We start from the raw sequence: 18920 nt of genomic DNA, 5'->3' as shown, positions 1-18920 counted from the left end.
TAGGTCGTCTGTAAACAATCAAGTCTGGACAAGACATTCCAGTAATTGATATTCAAGGATGAGAATGGATATTTTCCTTTTCAGCTGAAACTTCTTTGCAATGGAGCGGGGTCCATAATTTGGGGGTGTTTAGGGGGAAGCCATTAGATTTTAACAAATTTGTGGTCACTAACATTTGTGGAAATTCATGGATCTGCGAAAGACTCTCAGCCCTGGATATTCTAAATCTCATTAAAATCAGACCTCGGTTCTCGCTACTGCTAAACAGAGAGATCTTTGTTTAGCAGTAGCAAGAACTAAGAACTGATTTTAATGAGATTGTGGATATTCTGAGGAATTTTTTTACACTGTCAAGCTATGATGACATGCTATCAACCAAGTCATCGAGTCTGACCACACGATCAATTTAGTTGCCTCCAGACTTACGACAAGCGTAATTTGCTGGGGACATTTTCTAACCTGGAATTAGCACAAGGGTCACATCCAGGCCAGATATTACTTGGAGCCTTTACAATATTACCAACAGTTAAAAAAACACTGTTCACCCAGCAGTGAATGGATACCTGGTAGGAGTGAGTGAGTATTGTTTCACACCACTTTTAGCAGTATTCCAGCAATATCACGGCGCGGGACACCAGGAATGGGCTTCGCACATTGTACCCATGTTGGGAATTGAACCCAGGTCTTCAGCGCTTTAACCACAAGGCTGCCCCACCACTCCAAACTGGTAGAATGAGATTGTAATGACTGACAACCTTCCAGCACCTCTCAGGCAGCTTGGTTCTGTATTCTCCCCAGGGAGCTGAGAATGAAAACTGAGTGAACCACAAGGCTACCCCACCACTCCAACCTGGTAGAATGAGATTGTAATGACTGTTAACCTTCCAGCACCCCTCAGGCAGCTTGGTTCTGTATTCTCCCCAGGGAGCTGAGAATGAAAACTGAGTGAACGCTTATCCATTAACTGGGGTAATAATTATCTGTCTGCTTTGAGCAAGATATCCAGCTTGGAAAAGCACTCTATAAATGGATTATCATATTTTTATATTTTCCTTTCTTTTTTGTTTTTACACAATGCCTTGAACAGCATTTCAGTTGTATCATGGAGTGTCAGCTCAATGTTGGAGAAAAGATAGAAGTGATGCAGGTCTTGAAAGACACCACTTTGGTGACACCTAGAAGCACAGGTTTGGTCCCGAGAGACCCACAATAATTATCGGGATTTGAGTCTAACATGCCAAGGCACACAACTGTGTAAGTGGCATGCAAAGGGACACAACCGTGTAAGTGGCATGCAAAGGGACACAACTGTGTAAGTGGCATGCAAAGGGACACAACTGTGTAAGTGACATGCCAAGGGACACAACTGTGTAAGTGGCATGCCAAGGGACACAACTGTGTAAGTGGCATGCAAAGGGACACAACTGTGTAAGTGGCATGCCAAGGGACACAACTGTGTAAGTGGCATGCCAAGGGACACAACTGTGTAAGTGGCATGCCAAGGGACACAACTGTGTAAGTGGATGGAGTATCTTAGACTGCTCAGCTTGGCATGGGAGAACAGGACATCATATAAAGTATACATTAGCTACAAAACACCTGGGTTGTAAAGATCTTTTATTTCCACTGAATACAATCATACATTTATACATCAAAACCTGATTTGGGTTTAACACAGCTTTGAACAGTATTTCAATTATATCCTGGCATGTCAGTTTGATGTGGGAGGAAAGTTTTGTTTATTTGTTTGTTTGTTTAACACCGCACTCAGCAATATTCCAGCTATATGACGACACTCTGTAAATAATCGAATCAGAACCAGACAGTCCAGTGATTGACAACATAAGCATCAAGCCACGCAATTCGGATCGATGACATGCATCAACCAAGTCAGTGAGCCTGACCACCCGATACCATTAGTCCCCTCTTACGACAAGCATAGTCGCCTTTTACGGCAAGCATGGGAGGAAAGCACCAAGTGATGCAGGTTCCTGTGGTTATCACTATGGTGCTCCCTACAAGCCTGGGTATGGTGCCAACAAACCGAAAGTCATAATCAGGGCAAATCTCGGATTTGAACCCACGATGATAGGTTTCTGACAATACAAGGAGACACAACTCTAAACAGCAAATTGCGTCGCTGTAGATGCCCGAAACACCTGTACATTCAGACAGAACAAAACACGCTCCTCTGGAAAGTGGCTTCTTAGATTAGCCCATGATGTCAAAGTCATCTCTCTGTAAAATAAAATATGACCATCAATTATAATTTTTTTATAATACTTAAAATTTGCAACATCATTATTTAATATTCTCAGCATAATAGCAGAAGGCTAAGACTGTTTAGTTCTGTTCCAGAACTATGAGACTAAAATGTAGTCTCGAACATGAAAACATTCCAAAATATTCTTTGTTAAAATGTCTTGTAGGGCTTTCTTATCATGAGGTGAAATGGGGTTTAACATCATATCCAAGATTATTGCACGAAATGAAGAGACATGTGTGACTGCTCGTACTAGATTGGACTATAATGGCTTATAGTGCTAGCCCACTAAGATACCACAGTTTAACATGGATACCCATTGAAACACACTGAGCTGACCAGCCCATGTTTTATCCCCTTAATGACATACCCCAGGCAGGGTAACAACAAGTACCATCTTTTAATGTCTTGTGGTATGACATGAGTGGAAAGTCTGTTGTTGGCCGCCAGGGAATCAAACACGCCAGGGAATCAAACAACAGACTTTCCACTCTCCAGTCAGACGTTCTATTCACAACATGATGGGAAGGTAAATTAGCTGTACCACATTCGATATAATAATTCTGGTATAAATTTCCCTACAGTCATCCAGAGACATGAAAGAGAAGCTGGCTTGTCAAGTAGTTCACTCACAATATCATTGTAGTCAAGGACGTGTTTCCTGATGGCGGAGGTGTCTGTCCAGGTGATGAAATCCTCCATGTTCCTGCAACAGTGAGCAGGACAGGTTCAGTACCATAACGTTTATATCGCAACACAGTCAGTGGGAGGTTGAATAAATAAATAAATATATAAATAAATAGAGAATCTCACCCTGGTGTCTTTTTGATATCAAATATTCACAAAATGGAGCTTCGTTGTTGATGGCAACACATAACGATCATTATGAGATTAAAAAAAGACAAGAGAAACAGCTTCCCACATTATGAAAGCAGATGACTGGTTTGTTAAATCTTTATTAGAAATAATAATGACTTTTTCAATATAATTACAACGTTTTTCATCTGATATTTTTGAATATCTGCGAGTACCGGCACATGTCTTGCAGTCCGACTTCGCAGTGTTTTTTTCCTTTCATTTCCTGGCTCGGCTTATCTGCGGGTCATATCATTTTCTTTCGTATTTGAATGGTCAAGTTAACACCTCCGCTTATCTACGGGGTCGGCTTATCCGCAGTCATATACGGTATGTGATGTTGATATATTTGATATCAAAAGACACGAGGGTGAGATTTTATTTACCATCCACCATCATTATTCCAACCTTTTCAGTTCGTAGACAGTAATAAGCAGTGTCTTACGTGTGAAAAGTACTGCTAACAGGTTCAGCAGCAGAGCCATTAGTGACGTCATTGGATTGTGATGTCATGGTGACCAATGACGTTACAATGGTCTGCAAAGCATTGTGATGTAATAATATCATTGCAGCGATATCTACAGATATCTAAAGTGAGAGGCACTTTATCACCTTACACAATCTTTACTCGGCACTGTCTGCACATGTGATTCAAATGAAGCATGAATGTTTGGTTGGACACAGTGTAAGGTAGAGTTCATCAAGTCAGGAACAAAGGTAGCGATTTCTTCATTTCTAGGTACTGGGTACAACACAATAATGCAAGGCTGGTGTTTGGTGGCGAGGCAGGCGGAGATGAAAATCATATACCGTATTCGACGTAATAAGCATGCCGCTCTAATAAGCGCCCACTGGGATATTTGCTAATATATTGGCTAGTGAACAGTACCTATTAGCACCCCTTCCGATTGATCAATGTACACAACACTTATTTATTTGCGTATAATACGAATTCATCTGTTCTATGCACCCTTAATTATGGGCAATTAAATTCTGTAAAAATATATCTCTCGTATATAAACATTTCAGGCTGTCAGCATAAACTACAAAATTTATCTTTCAACTCTTTCAACTTTTTTTTCGACAAACTAATATTCTAATAAGAGCCCCTATTTCTAATTTTGAGAGCGCCCTCGGCGCTTATTACGTCGAATACGGTAATTAACTTATTATAGCCGTATGATACAAGATCTGCAGATGTACCCACCTTGTGACAAGAAAGGCAGGGTCACTGATCACCTCTGGTCCTACACGAATGTCTGGATAGTGTTAGGGACAACAAACAGGAACAGTTCAATGTTATTACTCTCATCGTTTATACATCAGCAAACAGAACACCTTTCTTCCGAAAAGCCAGAACATAACAACAGTTTGCTTCCAAATATATAACATACAGTCAAAAAATAACATAAAACTACGATTCACTTACATTAATTATTGTTTATCTAATTTTCGCAAACATTTTGAATCATCGTCTAACATCAAGGTTTCAGAGTCATGTCACATGTCGCTGTGAAATAATTACGCTCCATTCACTACCATCATTACGTGGTGAAGATCCGGGGTAGAATAGATCTTCAGCAACCCATGCATGCCTTAAAAGGCAACTATGCTTGTTGTAAAAGGCGACTAACGGGATCGGGTGGTCATGCTCGCTGACTTGGTTGATGCTCATGATGTCAATCACTGGATTGTCTAGTCCAGACTCGATTATTTACAGACCGCGGTCATATAGCTGGAATATTGCTGAGTGCGGCGTAAAACAACAAAACAACCAACCAACCAATCATTACGTAATGTTGTGATCAGCAGCAATGAATATCTGCATAACACTCTTTCCAAAAATGCGGGGGCGGGATCTTGGACCCTGATGGTGGCAGTATATATCGAGAAATCACTGTATCTTTGAAAGTGGCTGCCTGGAGAGTGGAAGGTTGGTGGTTCGATCCCTGGTGGTCGTGTCTTACGAAAAGATTATAAAATATGGTACTTGTTGGCTCGGCATTAAATGGACAAAACAAGGATTGGTTGGCTTGGAGTCAGTATAATACATCTGAGTGGTTATCCATGTTAAACTGCGGCATGGCATCTCAGTGGGGTAGCAACATAAAACCAGCGTAAGTCCAGACTAGTACAAGCAGCCACACACGCAGGTCGCTATATACAAGTGCAATAATCTTGAATATGACGCTACGTCGACATTTCTTTGTGTTTTTAAATCATGCATGAAATAATTTCCAAGTGTTACATCATTTCCGCGATTCAATTCTCAAACCAAAATAATAGAACTCCGCACAGCAAGCTAACAATGCAAGCACTGCGCAGAATATCTCTTCAGTCATGTTTTTGTTGAAGGCAAATTGAAGAGAATGCAAGTTAAAAAATACTAATTGTCAGCTTGTTTGGATTATAAGCTTGTGTTTATCAAAGGCTAGATTATATTATAAATGGCAAGGTCATATGAACACAATCACGTTGCACTCTCCTATCCAGAGTTCCTTGCAGCCAGCCAGGTACCTCTGTCACAATGATACAGCTTACACAATCCAGTCAAGATATTGCTTATGTTTCTCATCTACACAAATATATGAAAATGTGACATGAAATATTAACTGTCATTGAGAAAATATACAAAAACGTATAAAATAATTATTATTCACCTATTCATCCTTTATTGCCATTGGTTGTACAGTGGGCTGTCATCGAATAAAGAGAGCGAGATTTACGGTCACTTTGATGTGTAAAGCTACACTGTTATGAACCACATTGTGGCATTTGTAGTTGCATATCTACATGAATATGCAAAACAATACGTAAAGCACACAGAAAGTAGGCCTGACTGTTCGTATTTCAGAATAAGTGTGTTTGTATACATACAAGAGCAAAAATCTGGTCATGTGATAGGCCTACTCTTGGGGAATAAGGCAAGCAGAGCTGAGTAAACTCAGGTGTTATCATCTAATGCTTACAAACATTGCTTCAGAACAGTGGACGTGCAGTCCCTTTTAACCCCATTTCACTTCAGCTCTCCTCATCCTTGAAATCATGCTCTGTGGAAATTCATGGCTTTCATAGAGGTAGTGAGTACAGTTTTATCTTGATGTCAGCAATATTCCAGCAAAATCACAGCCAAGGAACCCAGGAGGGGGCTTTACGCAAAGTTCTCATGGGAGAATCAAACTCAGGTCTTTGGAGTGGCACGCCAAAGCCTTAACCAAGAGGCTAACCATCTGCCCTGGGCCTTCATAGAATTTAACTTCATAAATTGCCTGAAGAAATTCTTGTTCAGAAGAGGCAATGTTCTTAAATTTAGAGCCATGAGTTGGAGAAAATCTCTGATAGTGAAGATATAGATGGAAATGCAGAAGTGACTTTTAAAGCAAGGTTTGGTGGGTAATGGTTCCATGGGTAATGGTTGTGGTGGCACATGGTGCTATGCACAGCGCACAGATCACAAATCAGGTGAAGTTAAGCAACGTCAGTCTCGAAGAGTAGTTGGATGGGTGACCACGTTAAGCAGCTTGACTCCTGAGAGTTTCTAGGGCTTCGGCCCTGACCCACACTGAAGCACATGTACCACATGTGATGTCTCCTTAGACAAGTGACTTTGTTCGAAATCTGCCTCTGTTCACCCAGCAGTGAGTGGGTACCCGGTAGGATGAGATGGTAATGTGGCTGTTAACCTTCTAGTGCCTCACAGGCAGCTTGGGTTGTATACTCCCCAGGAAGCTGAGAATGAAAATCGAGTGCATACTGATCTATTGACCGGGGGTTATAATAGTCTAGCGCTATGAGCATCCACTGGGTGAATGGAATCTGGCGCATTTTAAATGCGCTTATTATTAAGATGATGATGATGATGATGGTGGTGGTGGTGGTGGTGGTGGTGGTGGTGGTGGTGGTGGTTGTGGTTGTGGTTGTTGTTGTTGTTGTTGTTGTTGTTGTTGTTGTTGTTGTTGTACATGTATTTACAATCCTAGAATGTGCATTTAACACACTGGACAATTTAGGAAGGGGACCTATTCTATCCTAAAACCAAACAAAATGGCTTCATAATGCCAGTCAAGCGGAAGGATACGTCCTTGTTCTATGAATGTTGTTGCTGCACGCAGATTCTCGGCCATGTGACTTCTCATCATCACAATCGGAAGTCGCCTCCTACAACAAATAAAACAAACAGTTACAAACAAATCTTTAAAATACAAATAAATCTCTTTGAAAGTTGGCGCTACAAATATTTCCTACGTTATTCAAATTAATGTTAATTTCTTGATTAACTTGCACAGAATGCCTTCTAAAACTATTGAATTCAAAAATGAATATGTATGAATACATGATTAACCTGAACACTTACTGGTTCAGTTTCATGACCTGTGACCTAGCCATATTTACATATTTAGTTTCTAGGTATTTACTTTCTTGCCTGTTATCAATAAGTATTATGACTTATACGAACATAGCTCTGTGTGAACAGTGTTAAGTCAGGTCTTGTGATAAGCATGAGGTAATGGGCACCTATTTTGATCTGCTATCGCCACAGAGGCAGTAACAATTAACATACATATAAAATAAAGCAATCATTTGTCCAGAAACTGTGGTTTTTTTCACGTCCTAGATATGTGTATGTGTTAAAGTTTGAAAGCATATACCTCCAGCTCCTAGAAAAATAGGCCCCGTTCCATAAAGCAATTGTAATTCAATGTTTAAGTATCACCAAAATCGCTTTGTGGAACATGTCCAAGTCCTAAAACATATTGAATGTATAAATCAAACAATTCGTTCCGGAAAGAAATAATGAAATTTTCAGTCGACAGCTAAAGAATGGACTAAAACAGTCAAAGGATTTTAGAGTTGCTTTCATGAGTATCATTATATGAGTTACCTCCCCTGGACTATAGCTCCAACAGCAAGCATGACTGTACTAGCAATAGGTTAGAAAATACTTCATGTAAATATAGCGAGTGAGTGAGTGAGTTGGGGTTAACACCACTTTGAACAGTATATAAGTCATATCACAGCATTACAGTTTGATGTGGGAAGAAAGCCTGTTGTGATACAGGTCATAGACGTTTACCACTTTGGTAAAACACACAAGCATGGCATTGTCTGAGACACCTACAAATATAATCACGTGCTTGATAACAGTGTTAGAATCTATGCCGAAATGTCGCTCCTAATTGTAATAAAGAAGTTGTTCATCCATAAATTCTTATCCTTACTAAATATAATCAGGTCGAAACGGGATTCAAACCCAATTTTATATGTTACTGGTCCACCGAAGAGACATAAGTTGGCACCTAAGACAACTGGCCCGCTTTGCCTCCCATGTACTCATATTAAAAGTAGGAATACTACCATAAATCAAACTATTACAAGAGTGAGTGAGTGAGTTGGGTTTAACGCCGCTTTTTAACAGTATTCCATTTATATCACGGCGTGTCAGCTTAATGTGGGAGGAAAGCCCGACGTGATGCAGGTCTCAGACATTTACCACTTCAGTGAAACCCACAAGCACGGGTATGGTGCTGACAAACCTAGAAACAACTATTATAAGATATATCGATTCTTGACAATTTTCTAACTATATCACAGCAGACTGTAAAAAAGGCCTAGGTTTGATTTCCTACATGGATACAATGTGTGAAACAAATTTCTGGTGTCCCCCGCTGCGATATTGAGGGAATATTGGAAAAAGCAGCGTAAACCCGTACTCACTCACTCACTCACTCACTCACTCACTCGCACATTGTTTCCTCACCTACAAAATGATGATGCAGTCACCCTCGACACAAGCTGCAAACTGCCTTTAGTCGGAATGAGCCCCATGCTGTGTCTGGAACAGAAAAACAAGCCTGAACAGATCAGAATGCAAGAAAACATCTTTCAAAAAAACACAAAACATAACAATGTTCTTATTTATCATCAGAGATGTATCACTAAATCAATGCTGTCTTTGTCTTTGGCCACTAGTCTGAAGCCCGAGCCTTGTAAAACGTCTTTCGGTCTAGTAAAGTTTGCTAATACATGTGTATGTCCATACATTAAAACAACTGAAAATGATGTCAAATAACAGGTTTGGGCTGGTCAACTCAACAGTTTCTGCCTCAGAATGTCGATGAACGGTTTCATGCAATAATTCTTGTTCAGTATCATACTGGTTTGAACCCCTGAAGGCCCTTGGGTAGAATACACCTTCAGCAACCCATGCTTGCCGTAAAAGATGACTATGCTTGTCGTAAGAGGTGACTAGCAGGATTGGGTTTGTCAGGATCGCTGACATTGTTGATGCATGTCATCGTATCCCAATTGCATGGATCGATGCTCATGATGTCAATCACTGGATTGTCTGGTCCAGACTCGAGTATTTACAGACCGCCGTCATATAGCTGGAATACTGCTGAGTGTGGCGTTAAACTACAAACAAACGTAGTGGTTTGATGAACGTATGGGACAAATCTTATGACTAGCAATGGGGTGCCGGGGACATATTCTGGGTCCTCCACTGAGCTTTTGACACATGCAAAGCATATAGAGATTTGGTGGTTGGTTTGTTGTTTAACGCCGCAATAGCAATATTCCAGCCAGATTCACACAGGACATCGCCACTTCCCATTTCGGACACTTCATTTAGGAACGCAACTTTAAAGGCCTTTAAACTGCATGCAGATGAACCAGACAATTTATGAACCCTCCAAAAGAATGGGCAAGTCTTGTTGCCAGGACTGTATTCCGCATGATTAAGCTGAGACCATGAGAAATTCTATTCTACACAGTTTCAACACCAAGTGTACGCTGCCGGCCACCTCATGATATACATAAATGTTTATTTACTATAAATGAAAATAACATGTAATACCTCTATGTATAATGTCCATTATGTATATCTACCTATCATGTTTTCATATCTAGATAGTTTGTACCCTACCCTATGAGGTTGTTTTGTACAATAAAATTCTTGATTCTTGCTATCAGGGTCACAACTGCCATTAATGTAAGCTGGCATTCTAGCTACAGCATCACAGTTTATATATTCTTGTGTTTAATTTTTTTAAATTTTTAAATCCATTGGTGTATTCACATGGCTAACATGGTAGAAGAAGTAGAAGAATATTTATTGTACATAAACCCCCACAAGGGGCAGGGTACAAAACATGAACATGACCAATTAAACATTGACATACACAATAGAATACAAATATTGCTATGATTATATTGTTAGGGAGGAGATGCAGATTTTCTTTGCCTGAACATTTTGTGGATGAAATTAGAGGTAATTTTTGCAAAGGGCTCTGGTGGATTTAATAGTATTTTTAGCGATAGTGTGTGCATAGCAAAGCTGGGTAATGAATTAAGTTCCCCTCTCAGATCATTGTACAGAGGGCATCGCAACAGGAAGCGTTCCTCATCTTCTGTTTCATCAAAATCACAGAAGGTACATAATCTTTCTTCTGTTGGAGTGTTGAAGTATCTTCCTCTCTCAATTTGAAGGTCGTGAGCACTGAGTCTTAGCCTTGTAACTGCTTTGCAGTGTTCTAATTCAGTGGTTACTTTTAGATATGGTTTAATTCCGAATTTGTCTCCTATTTTCCTGAGGTGTCTGAGCTTATGTGGTACGTTAAACTCACGCTTTGTCTCTGAAAATAAATAACTTTGATAGAAACAAGCAACAACATTTGAATTTAAAAGGAGATCACACATGAACCTGTGGAAAATCTAGACTTTCTTCATTTGGAGCAACAGCATTTCAGGATGGGTTGGACAGAAGGGAAGTAATATGGTTGAGGGACTGTGAGACAGACTAATGGCATGATAATGGTATGTGTACTTCATAGAGAGGGAATGTTTTAAGTCCTGGAATGGGTCAGTCCTCACTGAGCATCAACAACTGTCAGATCTTTCACATCATCATTACAAAGCATGTTCAGAAACAGTGTGTCATGGTGACTGTCCACCCAGGCTTGCTGACTATCTCACGCAGGTTCTTGTCTTCGACCACTTATCCTGCTGAACCATTCATTCATTTAATTCATATTTTGTAACCAAAAACATACAAAGAAAAACAGTAGCATTCTTAACAAAACAACAGAAATAACCTGTGTTCTTGATGTACTAATCTTTGGTCATCAATATTCAACAATGAAGAATCTTTATTTATGGAAAAGGATTATAAATAATTGAATCCCATTAAATTGTCTCTTCTGACAAGCACAGGGGTGGGGTGGCTTGGTACATATTCTGCCCTAAGGGTCAATCTTCATTAAGCATCATCAACTGTCAGACGTTTTGCATCATCATCATGAAGCATCTCCAGAAACAGCCTGTCACGATGACTATCTCTGCAGGCTGGCTGACTATCACACAGGCTCGTGTCAGCATATCTTGTCAATATCTTGTCAATCTACACATCAGTATCATGTCAATGAAACTTATCGTTGACGGACAATACTCTCCCTCCGCTCTGTCCAGACTTGTGAGGAAGACATGGGATGATGCAACCTGTTTGGGAACAAAAACTGATAAACAAAGCCACTCAGGATGTGGGTTATCACGCCACTAGGTCGGAAGACAGCTCAATCTGTCAGATGACATTCACTCATGGACAAGCAATAAAAGCTAGTGTATACAGTTGACATGTGATGTAATTTAAATATCGTCATATTTTTGTGTAATGACAACATGACCAAGTCTTGCATCAGCAATATCATCGCCACCACATAGCTGACCAGAGACAGACGTGGAGGATGAGCAATAACCACAAGGATAGAAAGATTGAGTTAGTAGCTTTTCAAAACTACCAGGCTACCCCATCGCCACTACAAGGCAGAAGTGACCTACATTTACAGAACAGCAGTTATCATCATCGTCATTATCATCATCCATCATCATCCATCATCATCATCATCATCGTCCATCATCATCATCATCATCATCATCATCATCATCATCATCATACCTACCACATAACTGACCAGAGACAGACATCAAGGGTGAACAATAACCACAAGGATCGAAAGATTGAGTTAGTAACTTTTTGATATTTGCATGGCCCCCTCTAGGGGATTCTCAGTGTTGACTTCAATCATGGCAATCCCCATGCAGATACAAGCATGGGCTGCCGGGGACCTTTTCTACCCTGGGAAACAAGAATGGGGTGCCGGGGACCTATTCTACCCCGGGAAACAAGCATGGGGTGCCGGGGACCTATTCTACCCCGGGAAACAAGCATGGGGTTTTAGGAACCTATTCTACCCTGGGAAACAAGAATGGGGTGCCGGGGACCTATTCTACCCCCGGAAACAAGCATGGGGTTTCGGAAACCTATTCTACCCCGGGAAACAAGAATGGGGTGCCGGGGACTATTCTACCCCAGGAAACAAGCATGGGGTTTCGGGAACCTATTCTACCCTGGGAAACAAGCATGGGGTGCCGGGGACTATTCTACCCCGGGAAACAAGCATGGGGTTTTGGGAACCTATTCTACCCCGGGAAACAAGAATGGGGTGCCGGGGACTATTCTACCCCAGGAAACAAGCATGGGGTTTCGGGAACCTATTCTACCCCGGGAAACAAGCATGGGGTGCCGGGGACTATTCTACCCCGGGAAACAAGCATGGGTTTTGGGGAACCTATTCTACCCCGGGAAACAAGAATAGGGTGCTGGGGACCTATTCTACCCCGGGAAACAAGAATGGGGTTTTGGGAACCTATTGTACCCCGGGAAACAAGCGTGGGGCGCCGGGTACCTATCCTACCCCAGGAAACATGCCTGGGTGTTGGGGACCTATACCTCTTCTACCCCAGAAATCCAAACAAGGAAACAAGCCCAGGGTGCTGTTATGTTCCAGAGCCCCCATAGTAACAGAAATGAATAACAACATTGTCAATGACTACACCTCGCATGTTCTTTGACAAGATCTGGCAACTACCATAGATTTATACTCTCTGCACATAAAAACATAAAGAGCATACATATAAAGAGCTGTCATTATCAAACTATACATCTTATCGATTGAAATTAGGTAGATATAGGTGAATAGATACTTCATCTTGTGAATATTGATGTTAGCACAACAAAACCAACAGCTATGAACATTATTTTTGCTTCATTGATTCAACATAGATATCAATGAGTGATCGATTAAATTACTAAAGGCTGTCGTTGCACCAAAGATCCTTTTCGACGCCATATTGTCAGAACACTATGGACAGTTTGCCAGTCAGCTGATTGGACTGTTTAGACTGGACATTCACCTGAATGAGCAATGGTTGTCACAAATGTTGTACGATAACACACCCTGTCAACAAGCAGTCTATTCATTGATAGTTTATCACATTTACTAGGCCAACACTGATGACAAGTAGGGGGTGGGTGGGTGGGTGAGCACTGATGACAAGTAGGGGGTGGGTGGGTGAGTGAGTGAGTGAGTGAGTGAGTGAGTGAGTGAGTGAGTGAGTGAGTGAGTGAGTGAGTGAGTGAGTGTGGATTTACGCCGCTTTTAGCAATATTCCATCAATATCACGGCTGGGGACACCAGAAATTGGCTTCACACATTGTACCCATGTAAGGAATCGAACCCGGGTCTTCGGCGTGACGAGCGAACACTTTAACCACTAGGCTACCCGACCGCCCCTGACAAGCAAGGGGTACTACATGCAGGCCCATATAAAATAATCACTCATACACGAGCATTATTAGCAACAAACGGAACAGAAGTGGCCTACATTTATCTGAACATCAGCCTGTTTCACAAAACGATCGTGGCACTAAGAAGATCGTAACTCCAATACTTTAACACTGACTTACAACAGTTGTAGTGCTGAGATCGTTTTGTGGAATGGCGCCCTGGCCCTAAGTGACCTACACTGATCTACGGAACAGACGTGACCTACATTAATGTAGAGAACAGAAGTAATATATATCTGTTCATACAGAACAGAAGTGACATATATTCATCTGTACAAAGCAGAAGTGATCTATATTTATAGAATAGTTTCTTACATTAATAAGCAGAACAAAAGTGACCCTTATTTATCTACAGGACAAAAGTGACCTAAATTTAACAACAGAAGTGACCTAAATTTATCTACAGAACAGGAGTGACCTAAATTTATCTACAGGACAAGGGGGCACAGGTGGCCCAGTCGTCTAAAGTGCCGCGATTCGCTGTGCAGAGTTGCGTCCCATGGGCACGCCAGAAACCAGTGATTGTGGGTTCGAATCCCTGTTCGCCCCGATTATGTTTCTAGGTTTGTCAGCACCATACACGTGCTCGAAGGGTTTCACTGAAGTGGTAAACGTCTGAGACCTGCATCACTTCGGGCTTTCCTCACACATTAAGCTGACATGCCGTGATATAACTGGAATACTGTTAAAAGCTGTGTTGAACCAAACTCACTCACTCACTCAATCTACAGGACAAAAGTGACCTTTATTTATCTGTCCCCGGGCAGAGCTGACCTACATTTTTCTACAGAACAGGACTGACCTACATCTTTCTACAGAATAGAAGTGACCTACAATTATCTTTTCAAGGCAGAAGTAGTGAGTGGAGTGAGTATGGTTTTATGCCGCTTTTAGCAATATTCCAGCAATTTCATGGCAGGGGACACCAGAAATGGGCTTCACACATTGTACCCATGTGGGGAATCAAAACCAGGTCTTTGGCTTGACAAGCAAATGCTTTAACTACAAGGTTTCCTGACCGCATCTACAAGGCAGAAGTAACCTACAGTTACAGAACAGCTGGTAATCACCATCATCATCATCATCATCATCCATCATCATCGTCCATCATCATCATCATCATCATCATCATCATCATCGTCATTCATCATCGTCGTTCATCATCATCATCATCATCGTCGTTCATCATCATCATCATCGTCCATCATCGTCCATCATCGTCCATCATCATCATCATCATCATCATCATCATCATCGTCCAGCTGCAATTGTTATTTATTGAACAGTTTAACAAATACTCCGATCATGGTTGTCCTTAACCCTATTAAAGTTTCTTTCCAGGAAGTATTACAAGATTTTGAAAGTGGCTGTGGTATCCATGCTTGTGTAAGTACGTCTGAAGTAGCGGTCTCTATCAGAGTCGTGTGTCTGAAGGATGGTCACAGATGTCGCCATTGTTCTCACTGATACTAGGTCAGCCTCACCACATAGATCCCTACCTGTCACTGATTAGCCTTCCCATGCACTGGAATACCACCTCACGGTGTAGGCTGTAGAATTAGCTATGTCAGTACAGTAAACTATGGTTATAAATTTTAGTTTGTTATAACCGTTTTTCGTAATAAACCTATATACAGCATATACATAGCAAACAACAGGGACCAAACAATAAGTTTGTGATATCTGTCAGTTCGTTATAAGCGTGTTCGGTATAAACATAGTTTACTGTATTTCTATTTGTAGAATTAAACATTAATTAATAATAATAACAAAAACAACAATAATAATCCAGTATTTCTATTTTCACAATTAAACATTGACAAATATTATTATCATTATTATTATTATTATTATTATTATTATATGCTTGTAAAGTGCTTAACTCCAAAAGCAATATGTCTGCTTGAAGCACTGCATTATTATTAGCCTGGTCAATGGATCAGTGTGCACGCGGGGTTTTTTATCAACTCCCTGGGGAGTATACAACCCAAGCTGAATGTGAGATGCTAGAAGGTTAACAGTCACATTATCATCTCATCCTTTGAGGTAACCATTCACTGGATTTCACTTTTCAGTGAAAAAAAATGCAAAGAGTTTTTCCTATTTAAACCCAATAAACCCTGATAACATGTCTTACTGATTTTAATTGGACTCTATTCTCTCTCGGCTGCATGTAGACCAAAGAAAATTTGTAAATGAAGAAAATCAAATTTATGCAGCTTGAACATGAATGAAGTGAACAGAACACTGACCACTCTCAAACTCGTCATATGTAAGGTGGCGGGAAGGTACATCATGCCGAAACCGAAAGGTATTTTGTTGACATAACTTGACTAAATGCAGATGACACTGAGCCAAGGTCAAGCACCAGCGATGAATTTGTTTATTCAACATATAAATACAGTCAAGTCTTGTTAATCCGGCACTCGTTAATCCGACAATCGGCTTCCATTCCAGACTATGCTTTTTAAAGTATTTTGAATAAGTCATACAGTCCGTAACAGTTATTTTGTGTCAAGCTTTAGAGTGAGTGAGTGAGTTTGGTTTTAAGCCGCTTTTAACAATATTCCAGCAATATCACAGCGGGGGACACCAGAAATGGGCTTCACACATTGTACCCATGTCGGGATTTGAACCCGGGTCTTCGCCGTGACGAGCGAACGCTTTAACCACTAGGCTACCCGACCGCCCCTCAAGCTTTAGAGGTTGCATGATTAGAAAATATAATTCCCTAACAATGTAACATAACAATATGAATATTTCATTTTTATTTTCTTAATACATGTTTGTATCTTCATCTATTTATTGATTTTCGATCTCGAACGTTGATACCACTGAATTTCGTTTATCCGACATACTTGTTAATCCGACATAATCATATGCAACCAACCATGTCGGATTAACGGGACTTGACTTTATCAATGTACTCATCCACAGAGCAATAGTAATTATTACACCTCTTCTAAACTGAGAAAGACATCCAGTACCTATACAACATAATTTCTCAAACACACTAACAATTCAGACTCAACATCCCCGCCAGCAAAATCCAGTATCAGACCTTGCTAATTAGTTTAGTTGCCTACACCTCTACTTGCCTAGCATCAACCTGACCTTTCATCACCTGACATTAAACAGGGTGTATTCAAAGCAAAACTGCCAGTCCCAGCAAGTTCTATTCAAGGGGTCTGAAACACCAACATGTGCATCTAATTCAAACTTTATAATGCGTATCATAGCATTGCTAGAAATGGGCGACCCTTCTCAGCCTGACTAAACCACCCTCCTAAAAACAAATAATGACCCCTCTAAAAAACATATTCATGTTTTGTTGCCAGAACTGTTTTCCAAACGTTTCAGCTCAAACAAAAGTAATAGTCAAAAATGGGTAATTTTGTATCTGTTATTTATATTTGTGCATAAATTATAATCAGATACCATTATCTTCCAAATATACACTGAAGTAAATTGTAAACAAGTATTTGTCACAAAGTGACGAAATGTCCCCCGCCTGTATATACACCATAGTACCAAATATGAAGACAATCCAGCAATTAGTTCTTGAGATATCGCGGCAACACCGTTTTCCAACTCCAAAAGCAGATTTGCCTGCTTTGACCTTGAAAATGGGGTCAAGGTCACAAAAACCGACTGCTGTCTGCGGAGTCTGTATATACACCATAGTTCCAAATATGAAGACAATCCAGAGTTCAGTTCTTGAGATATCGCGGCAACAAACAGCTGGGACGTACGGATTGACGGACGGATGTACGGACGTAAGGATGTACGAAGGAAGGTCGTGAATAACATATTCCCCGCTTCGCACTTTCGCGCAGCGGGGGACAATAACTTTAAGTGAGTGAGTTGTGTTTAAGGCCGCTTTTAACATTATTCCAGTTATATCGCAGCGTGTCAGCTTAATGTGGAAGGAAAGCCCGAAGTGATGCAGGTCTCAGACGTTTACCACTTCATTGAAACCCACAAGCACGTGTATGGTGCTGACAAACCTAGAAACATAATCGGGGCCAACTGGGATTCGAACCCACAATCATAGTATTCTGCGTGCCTAAGGGATGCAACTCTGCACAGCGAATCACAGCACCTTTGACGACTGGGCCACCCATGCCCCTGTAAAATACTTTAAAATATGTAAAGTTAAATGTATTGAAAGGGTTGTGTCGCCTGTATACACGTATTCATTTTCATCATGTTTTCATGCATTTAGGTTATGTATATTTGCCATGCTCTTATCACCACACTATATAAATATTCCAATTTTTTTACAAAAGATTCTTTAAATTCTTGATCTTGATCTAACAGTAAACAGTTTCCCGAATCTCAAAGACGCATGCGTAATGGCACTATCTACATGGAGAACTGGACTGGAAAGACACATCCGACCCCAGAATCCCTCATTACGACACACACCACACAATCCACAAATCAGTGCTTCACACCAGATGTCAGCGTCATTTTCTCCCTCACCTCCTAAATTAATTGATTCAGTTTCTGAAAGATAAGATAAGGTGTTAATTACAGGGCTCCCCCACCTTTCCCATGGTGTCAAGTGTCCCATCAATATCAAGCCAAGGTGTGAACTGTTTCCTGGTTTAACAATGGACTCGAGTTTGTTGTATTTTCTCTGTGACCACAGGGTAACAATAAGATTGAATCTAAGTTGTAAATCAATATGAGTTATATCAATGGCACCTGAATAATCTTCATAGCATCCCTGGGGACTTTTGGCAACCAGAAACAAGAATAACACACATTATGAGTTACTGTTTATGTCCCCAGCGCCCAATGCGTGACTGTCACTAAGCTCACTATTCATTAGCTGGTTGTTTGACACGGCTGTCGTCAATATTCGAGCGAACTCTCAGAGGCCTGTAAATAATTGAATCTGGACTAGAAAAACCAATGGTTGAAGTGATGAGCACTCTCCCAGGACAAGGGGTAAAACGACATGCAAGCCACAAGGTCACTGAGTCTGTAAGTTATGGGGTCAGCCAAAGTAGTGGCTGATATGAAGCAATGCCCCGATGGTACGATGACACACGACCAGAACAGTGATATCAAACAGCTACATACAGCACTGTAAGATGACAACCTGAAAAT

General features: G+C 40.8%; 1 protein-coding gene across 1 annotated transcript in view; it reads right to left on the bottom strand.

The window, feature by feature from the left end:
* Window positions 1-1604: 1604 nt before the first annotated feature.
* LOC139459013 (U3 small nucleolar ribonucleoprotein protein IMP3-like) overlaps window positions 1605-18920 on the bottom strand; it is a 111516-nt gene continuing 94200 nt past the window's right edge. Inside the window, exons 3-7 of the mRNA XM_071240455.1 lie at window positions 8877-8951; window positions 7197-7276; window positions 4326-4377; window positions 2897-2969; window positions 1605-2238 (exon numbers count right to left, since the gene is read on the bottom strand). Of these exons, the coding sequence (XP_071096556.1) occupies window positions 2212-2238; window positions 2897-2969; window positions 4326-4377; window positions 7197-7276; window positions 8877-8951 (307 nt within the window). The 3' untranslated portion in view covers window positions 1605-2211. The remainder of the gene's footprint in view (window positions 2239-2896; window positions 2970-4325; window positions 4378-7196; window positions 7277-8876; window positions 8952-18920) is intronic.

Source organism: Haliotis cracherodii, unplaced genomic scaffold (genome assembly GCF_022045235.1).
Source record: "Haliotis cracherodii isolate W230 unplaced genomic scaffold, xgHalCrac1.p SCAF_13, whole genome shotgun sequence".
Taxonomy (NCBI): Eukaryota; Metazoa; Mollusca; class Gastropoda; order Lepetellida; family Haliotidae; genus Haliotis; species Haliotis cracherodii.
Note: the sequence above shows the minus strand (reverse complement) of the source record. Positions and strands in the feature narration are given on the sequence as shown.